At 36.1% G+C, this 26,159-nt stretch overlaps 1 protein-coding gene across 1 annotated transcript in view; it reads left to right on the top strand.

Annotated features, from left to right (window-relative positions):
* Nucleotides 1-26,159, top strand: part of ZNF407 (zinc finger protein 407) — a 342,542-nt gene that overhangs the window by 195,737 nt on the left and 120,646 nt on the right. The window contains exons 4-5 of the mRNA XM_070940650.1: nt 11,924-12,090; nt 17,199-17,282. Coding sequence (XP_070796751.1) covers nt 11,924-12,090; nt 17,199-17,282 — 251 coding nt within the window. The remainder of the gene's footprint in view (nt 1-11,923; nt 12,091-17,198; nt 17,283-26,159) is intronic.

Raw genomic sequence — 26,159 nt, forward strand, 5'->3', positions numbered from 1 at the left:
CCACAATTGTTAAATTGCATTGTGGGAATATTTACTTCTCTGTCTCTCACAATTCAGCTTCATTGGCTAACTGGAATTTCTAACACTATGAGAGAAGAAAACAAAAGTTTCTCCCTCTCTGCATTCTCCAGATCATGTATAATTTGTGCACTTATGTTTTGTTTCCCCTTAGTTTTCTCTTTCAGGGTAAAAATCCTGAAATGTTGTAATGTTTCCTCCTAGACTACTTGCTTTAGTTCCTTCATTAGTTTACTTTCCCTTTAGGGGATCTTTTTCAGATCTATAGTCTCATTTCTGTAGTTCATTAACAAGAGCCGTATAGAATATTCTGAATTTTATTCCAGCGTAGATTTGTATAAAGTCATTATGAAATTGGCAACTTTATTTTCAACTCTCTTTATTAAAAATCCCCAATACAGAACTTGTTTTTTTCACAGTCTACACATTAGGACAATATTTTTTTTATTGAGCTACCAACTAGAATATGCCACATTTTAAAATAGAAATTCAGCATTTTGAGATGTGAGTTCTTTAAAAATTCTCAGATGGATTATATTTGGACCCAATGAGTGGATTTGGGTTTGTCAAGAAGCCTTATAATTTCAGCTCGTCATCCCCATTATTTCTTTCTGTTCCACAGAGTATCTTGGCAATAACAGCTACAGGTATCTTGCCCTACATATTCTGCAGAGAAAACATTTACAGAGAATCCATTCAGCTTTTCTTCAATCTCTTTATTCTCTTTTAATGATCTTTAAACTCCCTTGACATCCAACCATTTTCTGTTGGCAGAACTATCTTCTAGGAAAAGACTATCCACAAAAGAAAAGTTATCTCCTGTTCACCTAACCATTGAGTTCAGCCCTGAGCATGTCAAAATGTATGATAGATTAATTGTGATTCCCAGGACAATCATGCTCTAGATATTGGCTGCCCGAGAGACACCAACTATAGAATATTTCTCCTTTCCTGCTCAGTTTATTATCAGAAAGACGAGGCTACTCTGAGTTGCCATGTGTAAGCTAAAGGGTGCTTGCAGACTGAAGCCAGAAAAACTCTGGGCCTGTTTTAAAAACTTTGGAAAATAATAATTCAACATTTCTTTACTGCCACGATATTTCACAGCAGTGAAAGAATGCTGTTGAGTTTTTCATTTTATCTTTCTTTCAAGTGTAAGTCATGAAGAAGCTGTGAATAAAAAGTGCACTATAATTATCAGGTACACAGTTTAAAAATGTATGAAACAGTTGATAATTGTAAAAATTAGTTCCTAATAGTAGTACGTTCACTGATTTTCATACCTTGTTGACCTGCTCTTCATTTCACAAGAATTACACATTGTAATGTGTAAAATATTTTTATCATTTTACCTAGATAATGTCTTTTTCAGTCCTGGCCACACATACATATACACAGAGACACACACATACGCACACAGTATAAGAGAGAATGAGGAAAAAAAGAAAGAAACCCCAACAGATTGGACCTCCAGGAAGTGCCCTGATGCTAATCAGAACAGTGTGCAAGACAGAAAAGCTGATAGTCAGAAATTGCTCTTTAAACCAAGACAAACTGTCAGTCTTTAGGAATAGTGGGGAATGGCCTATTTATGTAATCAGATACTAAAGCTGGAAAGAAGCTGTCAGGCACATTCTTGTTGTGTAAGCAGCAGGCAAACTGCGCTTTATCTGACAGACAGTGTGTAAATCTGTCCATGCAAAAATCCAAATGTTTAGTTTCCTTCTAGTCACTGTAATAATCTGCTTATTTTCTTCTGCTAAGGCAATGACATCACTTAGCAGAATGCATCACAGACAGAAGCCCTAGATAAGGCTGTGTTACTGTCAGTCATTCACTTCTTGATTGGCAAGGAGATAAATAGAAACTACTGGAGGTTTGCTTCTAGCTAAAGAGCTAGAAGCAAACCAATACCTTCAGATAAGTCTACGAACAAGAAGAAGCTCATCTAGCATTTTCAGGTTATATTTAGTCTCCACTGCAAGCACAGAGAAAAATCACTTTTAGAAAAGAAGATTCCATTCCATTGTGATTGTTCCTGGTGAAAGCTGCCTTGAAGGACAGTTTCCCACTTTGTAATATGATGCTATTATTTAAAAAAAAAAAATTAGAAAACACCAATAATCATTTTTGCCTTACTGGAGATTAAAAGAGATTAATGTCAATTTCCATTTTGATATGGTTATTAATGTCATTGTAGTGATATTTTGACAGACTAAAAAGTAGCCTTTTGTGGAAAGAACTATGTTCACTTTATGATATTGCAATTTTATTTTATTTTATTTTTTAGTTCAGGACCATGTTAATCTTACTGCTTGTGATGAGCTACAAATAGGGTGCTTTTCGTAAATAATTTTGACAGTGACAGAAAGCTCTTCTCATTATCAGTGGGTTTTTTCCTTCCATGGGTGTTTTAAGGAGAGAAGATATATCATAGTAATATTGTATGACCCTGCAGCATGAGGCCAGTCATCTGCTCAAAAAACAATGGACCTCACTCAAAATAAGCTTGCTTTGTCAGCAGCAGTAAAGCATACTGTATAGCCAAATTGGATCACTTCTGCATGTAGCATTATGTTATCACTTGCACTGCGTGATCATTGATTAGAGGAATTTTAGTAGAAGGAAATCCTAATCTGAAAACCTTTCATTTATATGCATTCACATATTACTCTAGTTTTTCTCTTAAAAAGTAAAATATGGCTGCAAGCCTGGATAACCATTTTATTAGAGTCCAAAAATAAATTTAGCAGATTATAGATTGCAGATTTGCTTCTTCAAAACAATAAAACAGAAGGAAGTTACCTGTTCAAAGAATCATTGTTTTCTGAGCTGTAGTACTGATCATTCATGGATACAAGAGTGCTATTTTATATTTGTCTGTCTTGTCTGTCTGTCTGTCTATCTATCTATCTATCTATCTATCTATCTATCTATCTATCTATCTATCTATCTATCTATATTTATATCTATCTATCTACCCTGCTTTCCCTAAAATAACACATCTCCTGATAATAAGCCCAATCGGGTTTTTGAGTGCATGGCAATAAGGCCAAGCGCTTATTTCAGGGTTCAAAAAAAATATAAGGGTCTTATTTTCGGGGAAACACGGTATCTGTCTGTCTGTCTGTCTGTCTATCACACATGACGTGTAAATAACGTGCCAAAAAAAAAGTGGAATATATGTTGCTCTGGGGCCAAAACATGCCCATTCTTGTCCTAGAGGGTCAAAAGTGAGACAAGAACAAGGAAGAAGTCTTAACTGTCTCCTACTTTTCTGTAGCTGAATCATAACCCAGAAATGAAATACATGATAATTGACTGACAGGTTGACTGATAAAGAATAACTCTTCCAACTGCTTCTTTCCAGCTTTGTTGTAAATTAGTCAATCATATTTCAAAAATAAAGCAAGCTGTTCAGATCTCACTGTGAGATAGATAGATATTTAAATAGATGAATGGATGGATGGATGGATGGATGGATGGATGGATGGATGGATGGATATAGCCAGACAGACACTCCACTTCCCCAAAATAGCCACCCACAGTCAATATAGTACTGTCCCATTGGACTATTGAGTCCAATAGTCAACAAAATCAAGTCCCCAAACAGGAAGAAAAACGAAATTCACAAACCCAGTGCAGAGGTTGCAAAACAAGGTCTGTAAGTCACAATCCAGAGTCAGAGTCCACAAAATAAAGGTATGGAAATCCAGAGGCTGAAACACTAGTCGAAGTCAAGTTTTCCAAAAGTCAGGGAACTTTTTCAAAAGTCAGGTCTCCAAAAGTCAGGGAACAACAAACAGTTACCTTCCCCCAGCCTCTGGTTAAATCATCCAGAGCCAGGTGTTCCTTGTGAGGAAGAGCAGGGCAGCCTCTTTGTGAGCACCCTCTCAGACCTCCTCTGAGCTTCCCCCTGCTCCACTCTGTGCCCTCGGATTGGGTAGGGGAGGAAGCTGTTCACTGTTCATTGTGAGGGGGGATCTGTTGTTTCTCATCACTGCTGCCCGTCTGCGGCTGATCCTTCCCTGCATTCATGAAAGCAGGTGGCTCCCTGTCCAGTTGACCACTTCTCCCAATTCTATAAGGGGCCTGGGTCAGTATCCTTAGCTCCTGGACTCTCCGGATGTTCCAGGGGAGACGTGCCATCCCCATTGGATGATCCCGGTTCCGACTCTTCTTCTTTGTGCAAATCAGGTTCTGACAGGGCCATGACAGGTCATAAAATCATGTTGGTCACATGGGTGACCTACTTTGCAACCCTCACAATTTATGACCATAACAGGCAGGCACCATTACAATCATAAATGGAGGATCAGTTGCACTAAGGGCTTAATATTCAAGTATAATAAACTATATTTTCATAAGCCATAGGCTATCAGTTGTGAAAGAACTTTACCAGCCAATACTATGACCTAAAAAAAAAAAAAACCTAAGCAATTTTGGATGTAGTTACTGTTTGAAATGGAAGATCACCAGGAAATTGTAGAAATACAAAATACATTATGAAGTTGAAAATACATCCCAAAGGATGGTAGAAAACCACTTCTGCGCTGTTGCCAAGAAAACTACATGGACATGTCAATGAAATCACCAGGAATCAATCTCAGTGTTAGCTTTTACCTTCCCAATTCAGTTATCATCTGCCAGGTTTGCTTCCTGAGATGCTTAAGGTAACAACTCCTGACTACATTTTCTTACTAGCAAATGTGTGAGCTCAATACTTGCAGCTATATTCAACCGATGAAATACATCTGCCACTGTCTTGGGACTGAAAAGGCTATAATATGTGGCTGTAACGAATATCACATTTCTTATTTAAAATAGATGGAATCATGGATGAGGTGAGCTGTTTGTCATATAGAAGCACATTTTAGTTAAATGTGAAATAGAGGAATGCTTAGACAGTATTGTTTTTTTTTTAAAAAACCTCCAGGTATAATTAACACAATTGCTTGGATATGATGAATGCCTGTAGGTGGATGTGAAGTTGTATATCTATGTGTGAATGAATGGATTTAATTGTTAGATAAATTGCCAGAAGAGCCAAATCAATCAACTATGAAAGAGTGGGTAGTTGATTACATTAGCCTGCTGTTTTCAACCAGTGAACATGGGATGGGGAAGAACCAGGTGCATGTACAAATGTCAATTTACCTTAGCCTAATAGTCTGAAACAACACATCTATAGCATAGTGGAAATGTCACAGTGTCACTTTCTGTTGTTGGAGATACTCAGATAAGAACCGAGGAAAATTTAGAATGTTTTTTAGAGTAAAGTGCCTTGTAATAAAGGATTAAAATCAAACTGAGGATTGGTTTGTAGTTCAAGTCTTCATATTTTATATTGTATCTTTTTATTAGATTATCCACATGTAAATAGATGACTGTGTATTTGATCTGAAATAGAATTTGGAAGACTGTAAGGTAAACTCCTTTTGCTTTGTAAGTTTTAGATTGCTTTTGAGGTAATGATATTGACTATCATCACATCAAAGAAGTTTGCTTCTAATGTGAGTTAGACGAGTGGCCACATCTTTGAAGTTTCACTCATATCTTGGACCAAGATAATAAAGCTACTGGACCATTGAATTGTTAAATAAATAAATCCTTTTCATAAGAAGATCAAGTAAAAACTGGGAACTTGGAGAGAGTTTGATTCTCTGTAAGAAGTCTGTAGTATCATGATGACCATACCCCCAAGCTAAGCTATTTCATTTGTCTAATCTACTAATCTACTTACAATTCTAGAAAAGTGAATAACACAATCTAAAATTTTCTTTCTAAAAGAAGAATGGGAAATCAGGATTATTCTCTAAGATATTATGAAAACCTTTGTATAAATTAAATTTTGGGGAAATGTAACATGTTATGAATTTTGCATTAAATTTAAATTTAGTGAGTCTTAAATCATTTTTTAAAAAGTGATGCCAATGTAGAGATGCTTAAGATGTTGAACTATGGAAGCCCACATTCAAATCCGTAGTCTTGGAAATGTACTAGATGACTTTGAGTTAATTATTGTCTCTCAGTCTACCTTAATTCTCAGGGTTGCTACTGCTGAGATTAATTGAATATCTCCGTGCGTAGTGTGTTTAAAGGTTTGTGAATCCTTTTGAATGTTCAATATTTCTGGGTAAATAAGACCTAAAATGTGATATGTTCTTTACTAAAAGTCCTAAAACTATATAAGGAGAATCTAATTAAATAAATGAACCTGATTAAATAAATGAATTATTAAATAAATGAATTAAATAACTAAATAAATGATAGCAGTTGTTCCAATATCCAAGGGACTGCCATAAAGAAGAGAGGGTCAACCTATTCTCCAAACCTGAAGGTAAGGACAAGAAGCAATGGATGAAAACTAATCAAGACAAGAACTAACCTAGAACTAAGGAGAAATTTCCTAACGGTTAGAACAATCAATGGAACAACTTGCCTCCAGAAGTTGTGGGTGCTCCAACACTGGAGGTTTTTAGGAAGAGTTTGGACAGCCATTTTTCTGAAGTGATATAAAGTCTGAGCAGGAGGTTGGACTAGAAGAGCTCCAAGATCCCTTCTAACTTTGTTATTCTAGTATTCTGAGTCAAAAACATACTTGGCAGACTTTTAATTGCAAGTACACTGATCGACCAGATTCATAAGTCAATTGTGAATTTTTCATTTTTTAAAATTTTGATTAATAGGTAATTTCCAAAAAGATTAGAAAGTTGTCCTTTAAATGTCACTAGTGCAAACAAGATGGCTGATCCCGTCATCTCCTGGCACTCAAAACCTATGGAAGACTGTGAAGATCAGTCTTCCAGAGCACATGTGGGCAATCTCCCATTCTCTTTCTCCAGATTGATTCCAAGGAACCAATCTATTTTCATAATTAAATATGTGGATGACCTTGGGAGGAATATAGGGAGAGATGCTATGTAGAAACAATTCAACAGTAGAGGAGGGAGCCCCCAGTGGCTTAATGCTCAAAGAAAGAAACTTAGGAAGGACCTGTTGTTCTTGGTCAAGCAGTTAAAAGTAACAACGGTACAAGTTTGTACCTTCAAGACTTGAAAGATTCTGTACATCTAGCCTTACAATAAAATAGAATTAACTCATAAGTTGTGTTGTCTGGTTTACATGGGAGAGCTAACAACTCAATGTTTTACTAATTGATAAAATGTGTTGCATATTTTCTACCCACTACATTGTGGGGGGTAGTTTTATCTGCGATACAATAATCCTTTATTCTCCTGTGTTAGAATACTTGAGGAAGAATCTAGCAGTGGCAGAGTTGGGTTAGATGGGCATGAGAACATAATCATTTATAGCACTAATCTGTTGCAGGACAATTGGGGGTCCTTGGCAAATCATTATTTTTGGCTTAAACTACCTCACATCATTACTGAGCATTTTAAAAGTCATTCTCAAATCCTGCAGTTTCATTTTGTTTATACACTAAGAAGTTAGTCTAATTTGCTTCAATATCTCACTATCATGTGGTGAATTACAGAGTTACTGTCAGTATTTACTCTGACTTTGCTGTTTTGTCATTTTAAAGAGAGTCTTTCAACCTTACTTGAACATTTTTATTATATGTGAATAATCGAGCACGCTTTGGGGTTCAGGAGGTGTAATACTGTTAAATGTGCATCTTGGAAGAGCTAAAAAATGAAGGATTTATATTACCCTTCATAAAGTTGTATGACAGTCAAGAAAAACTGTTTGTTAAAAGATAGCATCTGTTTAACCTGCTTATTTATTTCTTGTAGTTGAAGGTTAGAATGATAATAAATATATAAGGAAATAAGTAGATAGGAAATGTAGCTTAGAAATAAGATCCCTGTCACGCTTTTGAAATGTGAAATACATGAAGACCTGACAGATGTGATTTTTTATGATGCATTTGGAAGTATTTAGCTGTATATATCATTTGCTAGTGCCAACAATCAACTATCAACTGATAAAGTAATTTGAAATTTTGAAGCAGTGTGTGTGCTTATAGATGTACATACACACACACATTCATATATCATTTTTATTTTTATCTTATATGTCCCTGTAAATACTTTTAGTGGTAAATTTAGTAATTGCTTAACGTAGCCGTAACTGCAAACTTATACAGAAGAAATCTTTATTTAGACTGCATTGTGCACTTTATGTGAAATACTTGTTAATGCTTTACACAAGTAATGTTAATGTTTATCTGGAGAGTAGTAGCAAACTGATTGTTTTAAGCAACATATTAAAAATAGATTAGTTTTCTGACTTTATGAAGAAAATGCAATAATATGACAAAACCCCAAAATTGTCATTTTTTTTTCAAGCCCGCAAAGCCTGAATTGTCATCTTCAAAGGCAGGTGACCACCAGAATCATAGTAATTTGTGTGGTGATCTAGACTGAGCAATTAGAGCCTTGATTTAAGCTTGTGTTCACTCTTGGATGCATATTGTTTCTGGCAAATCATCCAGAAACATTATGATATAATATTTCCTCCATGCCTCTTATATATTGCAAACACATTTGACAACAGAGGCTTCAATCATAAATTAGCTTTCAAAATTAAGCAACTGTTTAATGGAAATCAGCTATTCATTCAATCTTAATCTCGTCTTGTTTTATTATATATGCTTCTTAAGTACTCTGTTCCCACTGTATTTGACCTTGTTTTATATTTCCTCTGTCATATCCATCATTCTCATATACAGTAAAAAGAAAACAGAACCATATTCTTATACGCTCACTTTTTTCCTTTTTCCAATAAACATTAGTTCCTTACACTAGAAGGATTCTATTGTATTCTATCAACTGCATTCTATCAACTGTAGCACATCTTAAAATTTCTCCATTTATTTTCTCATTTTCAGTTAACATTCTTCCCAGGTAGATTCATACATTCATTTATGTAGTTGCTCTATTTTTCGCCACTTATCTATAACAGGGGTGTCAAACTGGATTTCTTTGAGGGCCGGATCAGCACTGCAGTTGTCCTCTGTGGGTCAGCCGGGGGGGCGGGAGATGGGACAGACGCCTCTTACAGCATCCTGCTGGCCAAAACGCCCCGTTTTCAGCCTCAACAGCTTCCTGCAGCACTCTGCCGGCGAAAATGGGGCGGCTCCTCCACTCCCCATTTTGGCTAGCAGAGTGCTGCAGGAAGCCATCCAGGCTGAAAACAGGGTGCGGGGAGGCTGCATGCACGCCCCTCCATGCCCTGTTTTGGCCGGCAGAGTACTACAGGACTCTGTTTTCACTAGCAAAGGCACTGTGGGCCATATCTAAGCACCTCACGGGCCGGATCTGGCCCATGGGCCTTGAGTTTGACACCCCTGATCTATAACAGTTGTTCATTCCAATTTTTTCCTCATGAGCACACTACTTGGGCTTTGATTACATTTCATTGCAGATCTGTGCTCCTAATTTTATCATGACATCAGTCAAGCTTTGGCTGCAAATCATGGCATTGTCTATTCACAAATGTATACATACTTTAATATTTCATGCATTACTCTTGCCATATCCAACAACTTACCTTCAACTCTATACTTGTAGAAAATAATTCAAACCAATTCACATGATCATATGATTTGTCACAATCAAACTATAAGTAAACTGCATCCATATCTTTAGTATTTCTCCAGTTGATCACTAATAGCTTTACAATTTGTTATTGCACTGCTTTTCTAAATTTCTGTTTCTTCAGCTTTGTCTTGGACACTAACATTTTAGCGTTTGTTTTGCTTCTACTTGTTGGCATATCATTGCCATTCCAAAAAGATCTCTACAGCATTCCTTCCAGTAACCCCTCACTTCAGTTTCATTCAAAATAATAGCAACATTATCTTAAATTCTGTTTCCTCTGTTGGGGGCTCTTCATTTATTCTTCACCCAGCTATCAAACAACTTTTTATTTCCCTCAATTATTTACCATTTCTTTCCTAGTATTTCGTTCATTAGCCCTTATTCTTTATCATTCATTCTTACATCCCAAATCACAATCTCCCATATGCATTGATCATCACCTAATGGGGCACTAGATTTTGACACTCATCAGGGCTTTAGTCAGTAGAGGACTTATCCCCACAGTCTGCTTCCCATGGTGCAGTGTTGCTCCTATAACTCTTTGCTGAAGGAAGGTCTTTATAATGAAGCTTCCACTTTGTGTCCAGCCTAGTATAGCAGTCTGAAGTTAGACTGTGGGATTCCACCATGAAAATAGTGTTTTCCATCTTATCTTGACACCAGACAATTGTCAGTGAATGAAGGAGATTGGCAAAATGCCTGCTGTAGGACTATCTTTTCCTATCTGGCCACTAATTTATGCCTCCAGAGTCATCTGTTCTGGGACTGCCAAAGTGCCCGCAAACCTATTTTGTTTCCTTTCTTTTGTTTGTGACATTTGGTCAGGAGATTATTACCCTCATGGATAGTCAAGATCAATATTTCCATTTGTAGAAAAGCCGATCTTTGCCCCGCACTTTTTCTCTGTGAACAGATCATCAGCTGATTTAAGGTTTTGATAACAACTAGCTTATATTCCTGAATGTTATCTCTGTGTTCCTGAACAATTAACAACCTGACGCAATGTGTAAACCTCTCATACTTCTGTCCGAAAAGTCAGGATCATCCCTATGCATGATTTCTTCACTATTGAAGTATCTGTGGGATTGCCTTTGAATACTATTTGTATTTGAGGTTCAACTGATCCAAAAAGCAGAAAAAAATACCAATACTAGTTTTTTGTGTGCTGCACTGGCCACTAACACAGCCCCAGGTTCAGTTTAATTCAGTTGTTTGTTTGTTTGCTTGCTTTAAAAAAAACCTCTTCAAGGAAGTATCTTGGGCTTTGTTTACATTAAAGAGTAGTTCACACCCTACTAATGCCTCAGAACCTTTAAGATGAGGTAGATACCGTGTTTCCCCAAAAATAAGACCCTGTCTTAATATTTTTTGAACCCTGAAATAAGTACTTGGCCTTATTGCCATATGCTCAAAAGCCTGATTGGGCTTATTATCAGGGGATGTCTTATTTTGGGGGAAACAGGGTAATCTTACCATCATGAAGTGATGTCAATGCTCTTCAGGAACGTAGCTTTTTCTATTAAAGCTCCGTGGTAAGACGTGCCTACCCCATTCATGGGAACACTCAACTGGACTTGAGCATTGGAATAAATGTATCTCCCCCTCCCCTAAATAACCTCCTTCCTCCTTCCCCTTGCTTGAGTGATCTTTGATCATTAAACATCTTGCACCTTGTAACTGTGAGCAGGACTACTTTTGGTACAGTTTTATTCCTTAACTGCGGACATGTTTTAAACGGTAAACCACTTCCAATTCAGCCTTTCGAGGTTGTTTTCAAGAAGGGCCTGAACCTTTCAAGAAATGCCAGCAGACCTTTTGCAATCCCCTTTAAGGCTTACCGGGAGAAGGGGGAGAGCAGGGGGGAGTGTTTTTCTGTTTACTATGGTAACAGGGTTATTACAAGTAGTATTTCACCTCCCCACTGCAGTAACAGCAGCCTGGAATGGAGCAGTGTGATTGTCTGAGTAGTTTAGTATGGATAGCTTTTCATTTAGCCTTTGCTCTGACAGCCCATGCTCGGATAAGTGGTGTAGGCCTGTACAGGTGAAATCTATTCTCACATTTGCCTCAGGGGTGAGTGGACTGTAACAGAATTTTTCAAACCCGTTGGGCCCAACCGCAAAGCAGAGAATAAATGGCTGAAGTGCCAAGTCTCGACAGAAAAATCAATGCCTGGTTATACAGACATGACAGACCAGGTCTGCAATTCTCTTCATGAAAGTCTGTGCATTTAGCACAGTTTAAGTTTAAAACATGCTCTCTTTTTTTTTGATCACTTTGGGGGTGTTGCATGCATGCGGTTAATTCTCCCCCCCCCTTGATTTTCTCCTTGTACACAGGAAATTTACCTGCCCCTTGTGCAGTCGCAGTTTCACAGAGAAGTGGGCCATGAACAATCATATGAAACTTCACACAGGAGAGAAGCCCTATAAGTGCACATGGCCAACTTGCCATTATTCCTTCCTCACTGCATCAGCCATGAAAGATCACTATCGGACTCATACAGGTTTGGTTATGCTTTTTTTCCCCTCCTTGAGATGGGTGGGGAAGAGGTTATATATGGCTGGTATTGGAAGTAAAAATAAAGCTGGGGTTCAAGATATGTCTTTTACTCTAGAACCATTAAGGCACAGTTGCTACTCTTGGATATACACTGTTGGGTTCTTCTGTGTAACTTCTGTACAATTCCCCAATAATGAAAGTATGAAGAGAAAGAAAGTTCCAACTATTAGGTTCCCCAAGGTATACCTGTACCTTTTAAATGGCTCAAAATTTAAACACAAACCTTGTATAGAACTACAATTCATAGAATTCCTGGTCATAATTACTACTCCTTGCTAACTGAAAAATTAGGGATTAAAGTTCAACACTTCTAAAGAATACCATTCGAGAGGAGTTTAGATTTTTTAAAATTCGCTGGTCCTATTTTTTAATCCAAGGTCCTATGGCTTGAAATCATATTTAAAATAAAATAGGTTCGCTTTCATGATGTTTTGTTAGGAGAAGAAGCTACCTATGGTATACTTTATAATGCTAATATTAATGTAATAATGTTACTATTAGAATATATAAATATATTAGAATATATAAATATCGTCAGTCAACTGCTGTGAATAAGGTCTATTTCATTTAAAAGCACAAGTGCCTGCATCTGGAAATGCAATGATTTCATCATGCAACTAAGTTGATTCAAAAGTTGATACACAATCATTATGTATGCTGCTGATTAGTGAAATCCAGTTTAAATACAAATATGTATAAAATTAAAAAGAGAAAATATTGTCTAAACTGGTAGACCTTTTGGAACTAAGTAATAGGAAATGCTGCTGGGAAACGATTACTTGTCCTGCATGTTAATTTTCATTGTATATTGGCTTTTACTGTAATGAGTAAAGCAGAGATATATGTTATATTTAAACAAATGAATAAATATATGAAGGACAGATTGCAGTAAGGAAAATGAGCTAAATCTTTCTATATGAACCAGCTGTAACTGAAATATTATTCATTATTTGATACCAGCTGCTTCCAAGAATGCTGAGACTGCATTCATTTTAAAGCAATATGGTTAAAGTTTAAATTAATGCCTTAATAAAAATCATATTAATATAACAAAATATGCACAGTTTACTACAGCAGGAAAAAATATAATAGCTGTACCTTTGCTTTAAACTTACTACTAGAACAAAGATTCCAATGAAGATCTTAAAATATTAATAAAATATTAATCCAAAATAATATTAGCCAGAGAAACATTTCTTTAAGGAGAATATTAGAATTGTGTTGTAACATGCAATCTAATGAGATAAGGAAAACACAGAAAGGCATCTGAGATTACAGCAGTAACATGTTGAAAGTGTAAGATAGGAGACAAATGATCTTAAAATCAAAATTCTCTAGGCATATTGTGAGAAGATGAAACAGTGTTTCATTAAATTAAAAAAAAAAATCCTGAAAAGATTTTACAATTTTCTGAAAATGAAATGAGTTGTTGCTAGAAATTACAGGTTAAAAGTTCTTTCAAGGCAGTTTGTAGAGAGCCTGGGCCTCCTTAGCTTCCTTGACAAGGGTGTTGACGATTTAAGGTCTCCAGCCTGCCCTGAGAGATCACTTATATCGAACAGCAGATGAAAAGCCAGTGCAGATGTAATTTATCGTCGGCGTTTCCTTCTAAAGAATAATTGTGGAGACTTGGTTAGATCAATAATATGGATTTTTGTTGTTAGGTCTTGTAGTCTGCACCATAATGAGAGATAGGGGACAGTGGCTGTTTTCTAATGGAAAATAAAGGATTGGTTTCCGTGTCTTTCTACATTTGAATGCAAAGTGGCACACTTGAAACTAATTCAAGTTGTTAAGAAAAGAACCATTTTCTATTACATTCCTGATATCATATAAACATGGCATGTTAGATCAGCTCCCTGTACCCCAAGTGATATATTGCTCCTTGGATCCATCTCAAAGTCTAAAGGTTGTAATTCCTGGAAGAAGAATGAATGTTTGTTAATATATGGTTAAAGACTGAAATCACATGCAGTGTATCCTCTGACATACATAAATGCAGGTAGGATTACATCTAATAACTGCTAGGTTTATATACATGCCTATGTGCAAACTAGCAAACTTTCAGTATTATCCAAGCAAAACTAATTCTGAAGCACAAAGGAAATAATGGGAGATAAAATAAAATAACTGCTATCCCCACCCATCCACAAATTTATTTATATACCTGGAATGAATAATAGAAAAATAGTAAATGCCATCACATTTCTTGAAATTTTTGAAAGCCCAGCAGAATTCTTTCTTCCTCTCAGTCAGTCAAGAAAATTCTACTGGGATCTCCTTTGAATTAAAACTATAGAATGTATGGTATATAAAGAACATAGGTAGGTGGCATACTAAGTACAGTTTTGTTTGGATTCCTGATAGTATATTAAATATGTTTTGTTCATTCACAATTGGTAGAGAACCAAGATAAAATTCCACGTGTCCTTGCTTGTTAAAGGAAAAAACTGCTACTTCAATCAGACTTCCACACCCTGAAAAGAAAAGAAATCCTTGTATAACTGAATTGCAGTCCAGAATCAAATGTGTGTCTTAACTGGAGTTATTGTCTAGATAGTTCATAGGATTTGTGTTTCTATCTGAGTAGTACTAAATTATATACCTACATTTGTGTTTCCCCCTTTCTTTCCATTTGGTATTATGAGGAACTCAAGTGCCAGCAGAAAGCAAAATTGTAGAGGGAAAAAGTCAGAGGAAAAATAAGCATTTTCCAAGGATTTTTTTTCGTGGAGGATCTTTTGACTTTTACTCCAGTATTAATAAATTGAAAATCGACTTGCTTGTAGTTGCAGTTTCTGGAAATACAAGTTTCAGTTTTCCATCTTCTTATTTGTGTATTTTGTGTTTGTTTTGGTAGAGACTAGCCTTTTTTTTAACCAGCAACTAGAAATAATATCCAAGTGAGTCAAATTGCAGCTCATTCATGGAAAACATTTATAAGGATGTGATACTAAACAACCAGCTCTGACCTGCATGCACTGGAGAAGACAATCATCTTAAAGAACTGCTTATATAGGATGATTTGTTCGTCAGTTTCGTTCTTACGTATGTAAATTGATAAGTATTTTGCTCACTAAAGTTCTGTTCTTGATGTTTCTGTTATCAACAAAGCTTTCTTGGATGGTTAGTTTTTCCAAATGCAGCAAATGCATCCCATTTCAACCTGTTAATGCTGCTGGGATGCAACAGAGAAGAGAAGGCACAGAGCTTCATGACAGAAAGAAAGAAAAAAACAAGAAATAACAAATCTGAGAACCCTTCTGAATCAAACGGATGCCTATCTAATATAGCATTTATGGCTTATGCACTGGACAGCCAGTTACCCTCAAGAATCTCATGGACAAGACACAAAGACAGCATTTCTCCATCATTGTGGTGGGCCCAGCAACTGATTATTCAGAAGCAAACTGTTTCATAGTCTAGCTCATAACTACGAGGAATATACCCTTTGATGTATTTAGCTTTCAAAGTGGAGAGGGAAATCACAGCATTTAGTGGCCTAGGAATCGGGACTGACTTAGAGATAGAGGGCTTAAATAAAAAACTGCAAAGTATGTTCAAATACGAGAGAGATTAAATGTGTTTGGGGACAAGATTCTGGAAGCAGTAGAACTGGACAGAATGGGCAGCTTGGTCTGAGGGATGGGAAGGCTAAAATTGTGGTGAAAAGGTGGCATAATGGTCATCCTTAACTGACAGTGTCTTTCAAGCCAGTATTAACTGCCATGCTTCTAAGTCTTGAAGATAAATATCAGCTAATGAAAACGGCAATATACAATATATACATACATACATGCTTAACCTGCTCTAGAGAATGTACTTTCATAAGGAACATGAAAGCAGATGCCTATTTTATTGAAACCAATAGGAATTCGAAAACAAGCCTCTTAATTCCCATGCCGTAAATCCTCCTTCCCTGTATAAAAGCCATTCTGCCATTTGAAATACTTTCCCAGTTCCTTTAATTCCCTTCCATTGGTGCATGGGTGGGAGGGTACAATTTGTCTCCAAATGAGCCAAATGACTCGTTTGTGTGTTAATGCTGTTTTATAATTTCACTGGCTCTCTCCAAGGTTAGCATTATTATTCTATAATACCATTCTTCGTTGGCCTTGTGGGATGAATCTGCTTCACATGCCTGGGCTTTACTGACTAAAAATGCTACTGCGGAATGATATACTGCATTTATAAGCTGCAAAAGGCAAAATTTTATCTGGAATAAAAATACTTTACAAGTGCACATTTACATACTTTTAACAAGTAGCAACCTTGCCAAAACTATCTTTTAATGGTTTTTCGAGGCTTAAAATAAAGACAAATCTTTAGTATGAATAATGTAAGTACTATTTCAATTTCTGAAGTAATCCCTAGACTTGTTTTTTTCTTTATTATGAAAGTTTTAGAATCATAAACAGCACTTAGCTGCCATTGGTACAGAATAATGTAAGCTTTTATTGTTGCCTATTTTCTTTTCAGGAAATAATTTAATTTGTATAAATTACTGGGAGGTTTTTAAAGAAGAATGTGATTAAGTCAGTTAAAATTTCTTCAACATATTTCTTTTGTAAAGTTACATACATACATACATACATACATACATACATACATACTTTATTTAAGGAGATATGGCACACACAATCACACTCACAGATACGCTAAATAACTGTATATTAACATTTCTAGGCAGCCTTTCCAAAGCACAGAAAGGCCAGATGTATGGGAATTGTAAAAAATCAGGATATGCATAAAAACTGTTCAAGTGCATAAAGCAGCCCCATCTGGAAGACATCTAACAGAAATGAAGTTGTACAAAACCATTCCATTGATAATAAAGCTAATTTTTATGGGTCTGACAAGTATGTAATTATGTTCAGTGGTGCTTTTCAGATTTTATCACAGTCAATAAACCGCAGTGGTAATTTCATTCCCATTTGACATATTTACATGGAAACATTTGATTGGAGGAATTAGTAACCCTGAAAGCCTTGATAGATATGTTTTAATGATCTGTGACCTCTGCAGTCCCTCATCTGTTTATTATTGCAACAGGCGAGAAGTCATTCCTGTGTGACCTTTGTGGCTTTGCTGGTGGGACACGTCATGCTCTCACCAAACATCGGAGGCAGCATACAGGTCAGTTAAACTCTTTTTATCCTTCAGTATGTTCTCTGCTGCAAAGAACTGTCATCCAGGATGCAGAATAAAAGAAATAATATAGCACATTGCAATCCAAGGGGTGTATCCCTTGACTGCTTATTTTGCCTTTACAAATTGATATGTAATCTAGGGTCTATATTGAATGTTTTTTTTAAGGAACTTGTTTTTCCTTAAGATAACAAGGTATCTTAAAGCAGGTGTCTCTGTAATTCATGACCTTCCTATTAGAAATTTGAGGTGCTTAGATAGAACATTTTCTCTTGAGTCATTTTTTCAAGGCACATAGGATACCAGGTATGTTGTATAGAATATCCAGTGGTTCGTATTTGACTTAAGTCATAAAAGCACTAAAATTCAGTTTATGTTAATATGTTCTGAGAGTGGCTTCTAAACTAGAGGACTGAAGTAGTCCCATAAGTAATACCATTTTTTTTAAAAAAAGGATTCCAGGAAGTTACAGCTAGTTATTTTAACTTCTTACTGAATAAATTGGTAGAAAGATAGAATTGTTGTTAAAGATAGAAGTGCCAAGTATGTAGAAGGACAGATCTTGCTGAATCAGCATGGCTTCTGTAGAGAGAAGTTTTGCCTCAGTAATCTTTTATAGATCTTTTGGAATGTCAGCAAGCTGGTGTGTAAGGCTGATTTGGTTGACATTGTTTACTTGGACTCTTTTTTAAACAACAACAAAAAAAACCCTCTTGACAAAGACCCGCACCAGAGATATTTGAGCCATATCTGAAATAATGAGAGAAAATGATGAAGTCTTTTAAGAACCAATAACTGGTTAAATGATAGAAAGCAGAGAGCAGAAACAAAAGAATTGTTTTCACAAAAGGAGAGTATAAACTGGTACTATTCTTAAAGCTATTCTTAAATTATTAGGAAGAACAGTGATGGATTTACTTTGTTTGCCACACCAATTTATCTCAAGAAGCAAAACCAAAAAAGAAAGTGGTGAAGAGCTCTTGAAGGATCTCTGAAACTGGAGAAATAGAAAGAAAATGGTATTCAGTAGAAGCAACTGTAAAATTGCTTATGAAGGCAAAATATCCTCTCTTCACTTATGTACTGATGGAGTTTCAGTAGATGCAATTGACCAAAAATGATGTTGGATTATGATGAAACTATTGACTTGGTTGAAAAGAAGTCAGCTTCAGGAGTGAATCTTTGAAAAGAATAATAATTTTTAAAATCCACTCAATTTGCTAAAGAATTTATAAAATTATAGTTACTGCACATAACTGAAATTCTGCGAAAGTTTTTGATCATTCCTCTCAAAGAAGGTAGTGTAAAGTTGGAAAGTCCTCTAGTCAAGAAGCTAGAGGAAATCCTCTATTTAAAAAGGCTTTTCATAATACTGGAATCCTGGATCGTGGGGCAGGATATGAACAACATAGGGAAGGCAATGAATGACTCATAAAAGGAACAAGACCGTAGTTTTCTGACTTCTTGGCTCTTTAGAACATGAGTCTTGTTCATGTAGTTATTATAAAAATTATAAGCATGGAAGTTGACATTATGTAATGAAGGTTATTTATCTTATGGAGGGTTGCAAATTTTCCTAACAACCTTGGGAGGTCAACTAAAAAATAGGATCATGTTTCATCTTCATATTTAATGCTTATACAGGTGGTCCTCAACTTACGACCACAATTGAGCCCGAAGTTGCTAAGTGAGAAATTTGTTAAGTGAGTTTTGCCCCATTTTACGACTTTTCTTGCCACATTTGTTAAGTGAATCACTGCAGTTATTAAATTAATAAATATGAAAAATGGTCATGAGTCACTTTTTCAGTGCCGTTGTAACTTTGAACAGTCTCTAAGCAAACTTTTATTAATCAAGGACTACGTGTACTCTGAACAGTGAAAATGGGTTTCAATTGTTAAAACATTGCATAATTTACAGTTTTTTGTCAGTTAGATTTTGTGTCTATGCATGTACTGTATATGGATATGGCTTTTTGCATATACCCATTTGTTTGCTCAATAATGGAGTCCTTGCATTTGTTATTGCAAGAAATTGTAATATATGTATGAATGCAGTATTTTCCTTCTTTAAGCACACTATTTAGATAGCTGATAAGTGTAGCGGCAGCCTGGTTTGTCAAGTCAGATCTTGTTCACATCACTTGAGAAGAGGCATGAATGTTTGAATTTAGCCCTTTGATTAATGTTGTGTTTAAGATGACTTGAACATTCGTTCAGTGATACTGTGGTTATCATGTACTTCTCATGCATAGTTATTGCAGTAATCCAGTAATGGACATGCATGTCTGAATCAGTGTTCACTCATACCATGTATCAAAATGTTAACAATAGGGAACCATTTTTATACATTCCTCTATAGTGTAGAGAAATAGGAATATATGTACTGGAGCTCCATGTATAATTTGCATTGCTTGCCAATGCATAATTACCATAATTTAATAAAATTTGCACGTTGTTGTGCAAATTGTATTGTTTTCTGTGCCACCTCTATTGTGAAATTAGAAGTGGCAGTTCTTAGAGGCTTTCTAGATTATCATTGGCTGACAGAGATAACTGCTTTTATTTGGACTTCAGCTATAAAATGTTAAAAAATGTATGTACCGGCAGATAAAGGTCAGTTTCTTGGCAGGCTGTGAAATGTGATAAAGTTTTTCAGTTAGCTGGATTGACAAAAAGCCCTTGTATTATTAACCTCAGTTGTTCAAATTATGGGTAAGCCTTTTGAAACTATGAGATATAGAAATCATGAGATTGGAAGACACAATGAATGAGGTATATATTAAACCTAGCCTCTTTCTGAAAGTCGTATCATGCAGCTGCCATTTGTACGGTTTTGTTTTTCGGTTTGCAAGCTAGAAATGCCATTGTTATTAAAATCCAATTTTCCCAGTTTGGGAACTTTTCCAATAATTGTAATACTGGGAAAAGAATGATTAGTGAGATTTTAGATGTCTTACAGCCTGCAGTTTTTTCCCCTTGAAATTTTTCCCCACATTGAAATTTCTATACAGAAGTAAAACGACTTGTATACTGTATAACAAAATGTTATGTGTCTCATAGATACCTACCATGAGTAGAAATCATGCTTGTGGCTATTACCCTGCATGTACACTCAGTTAAAAGAAGTCTGTCGATTGGATGAATGCCCCAGTGGATGATACACAGAGTAAACTAGACAAGTGTCTCAAATGATTCTTCCCTCAGTGCAGCAATGACCTTAATTCTCTTCTAATGTACATATATTCTTCTCATAGTATCAGATTAAAGAATATATTATTCATAATGATAGTCATATTCACTCACTTTTACAGTATTCTGTTTTATTCTGAATTTTGAACAGCCAAAGTTTTCAACAAGGTTAGCCTTTTATTTGAATACTGAGTTTTTTCTGCTTTCATCTGTGTCTGCTGGTAGCTTTCATCGCAGTCATAATCCCATATTGTTATGTAGAAGTTTAAATTAAATCCCTTGGCAAACCTGCAAGATAGTTCTGTATGCCCATATTATAAGGTGACTTGAAGCTGACTTATCAATGATTGGATTCACGTATGATATTAGTCCCATTAGTTGCTAAGTAAACCATTAGTTGCTAAGTAAACCACAGTGACTTGATTCACACCACACGCTAAGTAGTTTAGCTTAGTCAATAGTGCTTTACAAATCACAGTGGTTTACTTTGCACAAGATACCAAACCAAAAATAAACTAAGTTTGGAGGATGCATAGTATGTGAAATCAGCCAAAGTCCATGGAACTGAGGGGAAATGCATCTGTTTCTTCTGGATGCAATTCATGCTGCCCCAGTTCATGTTCTATAGAGCAGTGGCCTCCAACCTTTTGGGCACCAGGGACCGGTTCCATGGAGTGAATTTTTTTCCGTGGATCGGAGGGGGCGTGGTTTTGTGTGCAGCCTATATCCCACAGATGGGGCTTTGCTTGTTTGTGCAGCCCAGTGCCAGTCCACGGACCGGGGCTTGGGGACCCCTGCTATAGAGAACTTACTTACTTTATGTGACCACTGAGACAATATTATGTCTTTTGCCTAAATATGGAAATATTTCTTTCCTTCTAATTAAAATAATTGATTTTATAGAGTGAATTGTGAATTCAATTCGGCATTTATTTGTTTATCCCACCCTGGCAGAGTATCTGAATGCAGGCATTTACAGGTTATAGATCACGGAGTCTACATCCAGCTGGCCTAGGTTTATGTTTTATGTCACAACCAGAGGCTTGTTATTACTTTGCTATTAACTCTATACTATATAGGACAGTATCTTGGAGACAGAAGGATCTGTCTTTTTGGCATTTATCCGCCTCTGTGGCACAAACAATCAAAGATGATTCTTTCAGAGAAAAATTACCTATTCCTCCTGCTTTCTTCCCCAAAAGCAGTACAATGTACCTTCCACCACATTCAGTGTACTTGGGCTGATGCCATGCCTCTTTCCCTCCCCCTCCCCCCACACCCTGCTTTCTTTTCCTTTTGTTTGTTGCACCCTGCTTCAGAACACCATTTTGTGTTTTGTGTTCTTTGACACAGCTGTCCTTGTACATAGAGTACCCAAGCAAATTATAGACAGGCTTGAAGGGGATAGGTATCAAAAGTGGTCTAAATGGCTTAAATAATTCCCTGCTGCAATACAAACTGTCTAGGGAGTTGACACAAAACATCTCCTGGTTCAAGATTTACTTTTATCACCTGTCACAGACCCTTGATTCAAGGGCAAGACAGCCGATCTTCACATGCAGTTTAGGAATCTTGGCCAGCTTAATAAGCCTCCCCACTCCCCTCATCTTCCAGGCATCAGGTGAATTGATATCCACCAGAGTGCTTTTCTTGTCTGACAGATGCTTGACAATGGGGGAGGATTGACTTTGTGCTTTAAGGACTCTTTACTACTATCTCTCCAATTCTTTCATTTTTCATGCTTTGTATAGTTTCCTTCTGCCATGGGTCCTTGGAACTATTTAGAAGAATAGACTTTGAAGAGTGAATTTCTGAAGATTTGGGATTTTCTTTCAGGCCTAGTCGCAAAGAAGACTGCCTGTTCTTTGCTGATCTAGGCAGGATTGCTTTCTTATACAGTGTAGTTTGGGTATGGATTTTACTCAGAGCATGCACTTGAAGCAAAAGCTGTATCCAAATTGGCCATTTTGGGTGGTTGCTTTTTATGATAAAAATATATGTCGCATATTATTACAGGGTCCAGAGGGCTAACAACCCTCGAAATGTTTAGGGTAGACCAGCAGCTGTTTAATGCACATTTTATAATTACTTCCTCCCAAACAAAAACATTAAAAAATACACAGACCTTACCTCCATTCTCTTTAGCCTCATTACTGTTTCCAGGTTCAGTCCATTGGATTTTTTGCAAAAAAAGTTTGTTTCCGCTCATGATAGAAAGAGACCCATGCGTCATTAAAAGCATGAACAGCTAGTACAGATTCTAGCAAACAGATATTCAGGCAGATTGAAACTGCATACAGGTAGTCCTTGAGTTACAACCGCAATTGAGTCCAAAATTTATGTTGCTAAGTGAAACATTCGTTAAATGAGTTTGCCCCATTTTACGATCTTTCTTGCCATAGCTGTTAAGTGAATCATTGCATTTGTTAAGTTAGTAACATGGTTGTTAAGTGAATCTGGCTTCCCCATTGATTTTGCTTGTCAGAAGGTCACAAAAGCTGATCACATGACCCCAGACCCCACTGCAACTATCATAACTATGAACCAGTTGCCAAGCGTCTGAATTTTGATTATGTGACTTAGGGATGCTGCAATATTCGTAAGTGTGAAAAATGGTGATAAGTCACTTTTTTCAGTGCCATTGTAATTTTGAATAGTCACCAAGTGAACTGTTGTAAGTCGAGGACTACCTATATGCAATTCATGCATATTCTTATAGTAATTTTAGTACAGTAGAAAATAGCAGATAAACACTACAGATCAGACAAATGCAACTACAAACCCTTAAAACTAAAATCTTTCCCACCATGTGGGAGCTATACATCCTTCCTTAGTTCCTTCAGAAATAGGTTTATGAAGACTTATATGATATATCTGATTGTTGGTTGCAAATACTGTTTCATGGCTTATGAGATATATAAATATATTGGCAATCATCTCTGGTAGGCAGTTATTTCTTCGCTTGATACTTATATGTGGAAAATAAGTAAAGCGTTATTCAAGATTGATGCTTAGAGGACATGTTTAAGAAGAAAAGGGTCATCCCTATCAATAGCTTGTCCTCCTAAATTAAATCCTCTTTAATATAACTTTTCTGGGTTGAACCAGATGGTTAAATAGATTTGATTTTGCAAACTGAAAATGATTTGCATTCCTATATTTTGAAGCAAACTTAGTTAACAAATAGTCTTCCTGAATGTTGACCATCACCACCACTGTGTTTTTAATGTGAAAGACTGTATGTACATATTATAGTATCTGTAATTTCATTCATATTATTATTGTGCCATTTATTGTTCATAGTTTACTTATGTAAAAGTCAGATTCACCTGTCTCGTATTGTCTCAAGCTTGCCCTACCAATTTTAGCTGAGAGGATATACCCAAGATCCCATCCATTAAACAATGCCATCTTGTTGGGGGCTAGAGCCATGCTTTCTCTGTGTTGGCACCTGCCTTATGGAGAAGCATTCTTCCAGAAATTAGGATGCCCCAGACTCTGTTAGCCTTTTGTAAGGGATTACAAATTTGGCAGTTACTCCTGGCCAGGGTGGATTTGATTTAAATCGAGTTGATTTAAATCACAATTTAAATCATGATTTAAATCACTAGTAAAAAGGCTTGACTTAAATCAACTCGATTTAAATCATAATTTTTAAAGAGCAACTGTCATCTCTGCTACTCCTTTGACCCACTGTTGACTCACTGATAGTCCCAGTATTGCAGAATATACAGCCTCATGCTACATAACTAAGCCCCATTTCATGCTGAATAAACTAAATTATTTATGTATCTTAAATAGAAAACTATCTTACGATAGATTTTTACCCCAAAAGTTTTTTATTAAAATAAATTTGATAAAAAAAAAAATCTGATTTAAATTAAAAAAAATCTGATTTTTTTGATTTTTTTTAAAAAAATCATTGATTTTTTATCCACCCTGCTCCTGGCATTGGCCACATAGTTGGTTGAGATCTGCTGGTTAATATGGTGTATTGTTCTTGAATTGTATTTATGACCCTGAGTGTTTGGTTTTGTAATTATTCTTGTGGTGGTTTTGGGTGTCTTTACAGATTGGCTGGTTGGCTGGAGAAGAGTTCAAAGTATATGATGTAGTTGTCATATATCATAAGCTAGACAAGTAATGTGTTACAACATTATTTACATTTACCTACTAATGTGCTTCTGAAGAAGATTCAAGGGTTCAGTTGGACAGTCTTCATAGTTCTTTTCTTCAAATATTGTCTTGGGATCAGTGCAGATAAAACATTCCTTTTTTCTGACTTGCTACTCAGACCATTCCTTCATCTGGTCTATCTTTTTTCCTAGAGACGTTTGGCCTTTTATGCTATCCTTAATCAACCTAAATACCATTGTTAGCTACATTAATATATTGCTGACAGTGCTTTTGATCTTTTAATTATAAGTAATGAACCAGGTTCTGGATTTGGGGTTAGGTAGATGCCTCTTACTGTCACAGGTTGTTCCAATGAGTTGGGGAGCAGGGAAAGGAAAGGTAAGCAAGGGATATATGAAAATGAAGCACACATTGAAACACCATCTCCTATTCTTGTCTACATACATGCAAAATCACAATACAAGTATGAAAGGCAAAACATAAATTGTGAAATTATGATGCATATTTCATCATTTGGGCCTAATTGTATTAAGAACAAATGACTATCATTCCTTGGTTTCTTATGTTCAAATTCCAATATATTTTAAGCAAAAATTTATTCTATTGGTTTAAACATTGGAAGATTTCACTGCTGTTGCTCAATAGGGTTGGGAGGAAGGTGGGAGGAAGAGTATAAATAGAAAGGTGATTGATCTACATAGCTAACAGAAATGCAAAATTGTGTGTGTGTGTGTGTGTGTGTGTGTGTGAGAGAGAGAGAGAGAGAGAGAGAGAGAGAGAGAGAACATGTGCACAGATGTATATCAACTTTCATGAGGTATGGAGAACCTGATGAATATGAAAAGCCAAACTTCATGCACATTGCAATTCTGAGACAGTTATTATGAAGCTACAGAAATACTTCCAACAGTTTGTGCCTTTGTTCAAAAAGTCTCATGAATTTTTGAAGATAGTGGCTTATGTGACCTACACAGATCCTGTTTGTGTGATCAGTTCCATTTGCTCATTTCAGTCTTGCACATCTAGGCATTTATAGGTCAATGTAATAAAGAGAGAAAATTTAATAATATATGTATTTTATCCAGATGAGTGGCTCACTTTGCGTTTCCATTTCTCATGTGAACTGCACTTTGACTTTTAATGTGCAGTTACAGTACTTGGCACTGAATTTAATGTAATATGTAGCCTTGTTCTTTCACCTCCCCCTCCAACCCAGTGCGAAAAAAGAAACATATTCCATATCAAGTATGCTTTGTGCTTTTTCATTAAACGCTTATTAGGAGAGAATGTGATGTTTGAAGAGAATTGTTATTAACTTCTAACAAAGCCAGTATTTGTAGGAATGTTCAAAATCTAATTACACGAAATTTTCGGTGGTATGTTTTATTGGAAGTGAGCTATCTCACCAACTTCCTTGAACACTGACCATTTTCTCTCTCAAAAAAATTGTCAATTTGTTCTTCATTCTTCCTGTAATCTCCTCCCTCTTTTAATATGTAAATTTTAATCTGTTTTTAAATTATTGGGGTGTTTTAAT

Source organism: Pituophis catenifer, unplaced genomic scaffold (genome assembly GCF_029215685.1).
Source record: "Pituophis catenifer annectens isolate HBS135680 unplaced genomic scaffold, rPitCat1.0.hap2 SCAF_3, whole genome shotgun sequence".
NCBI classification, from domain to species: Eukaryota; Metazoa; Chordata; class Lepidosauria; order Squamata; family Colubridae; genus Pituophis; species Pituophis catenifer.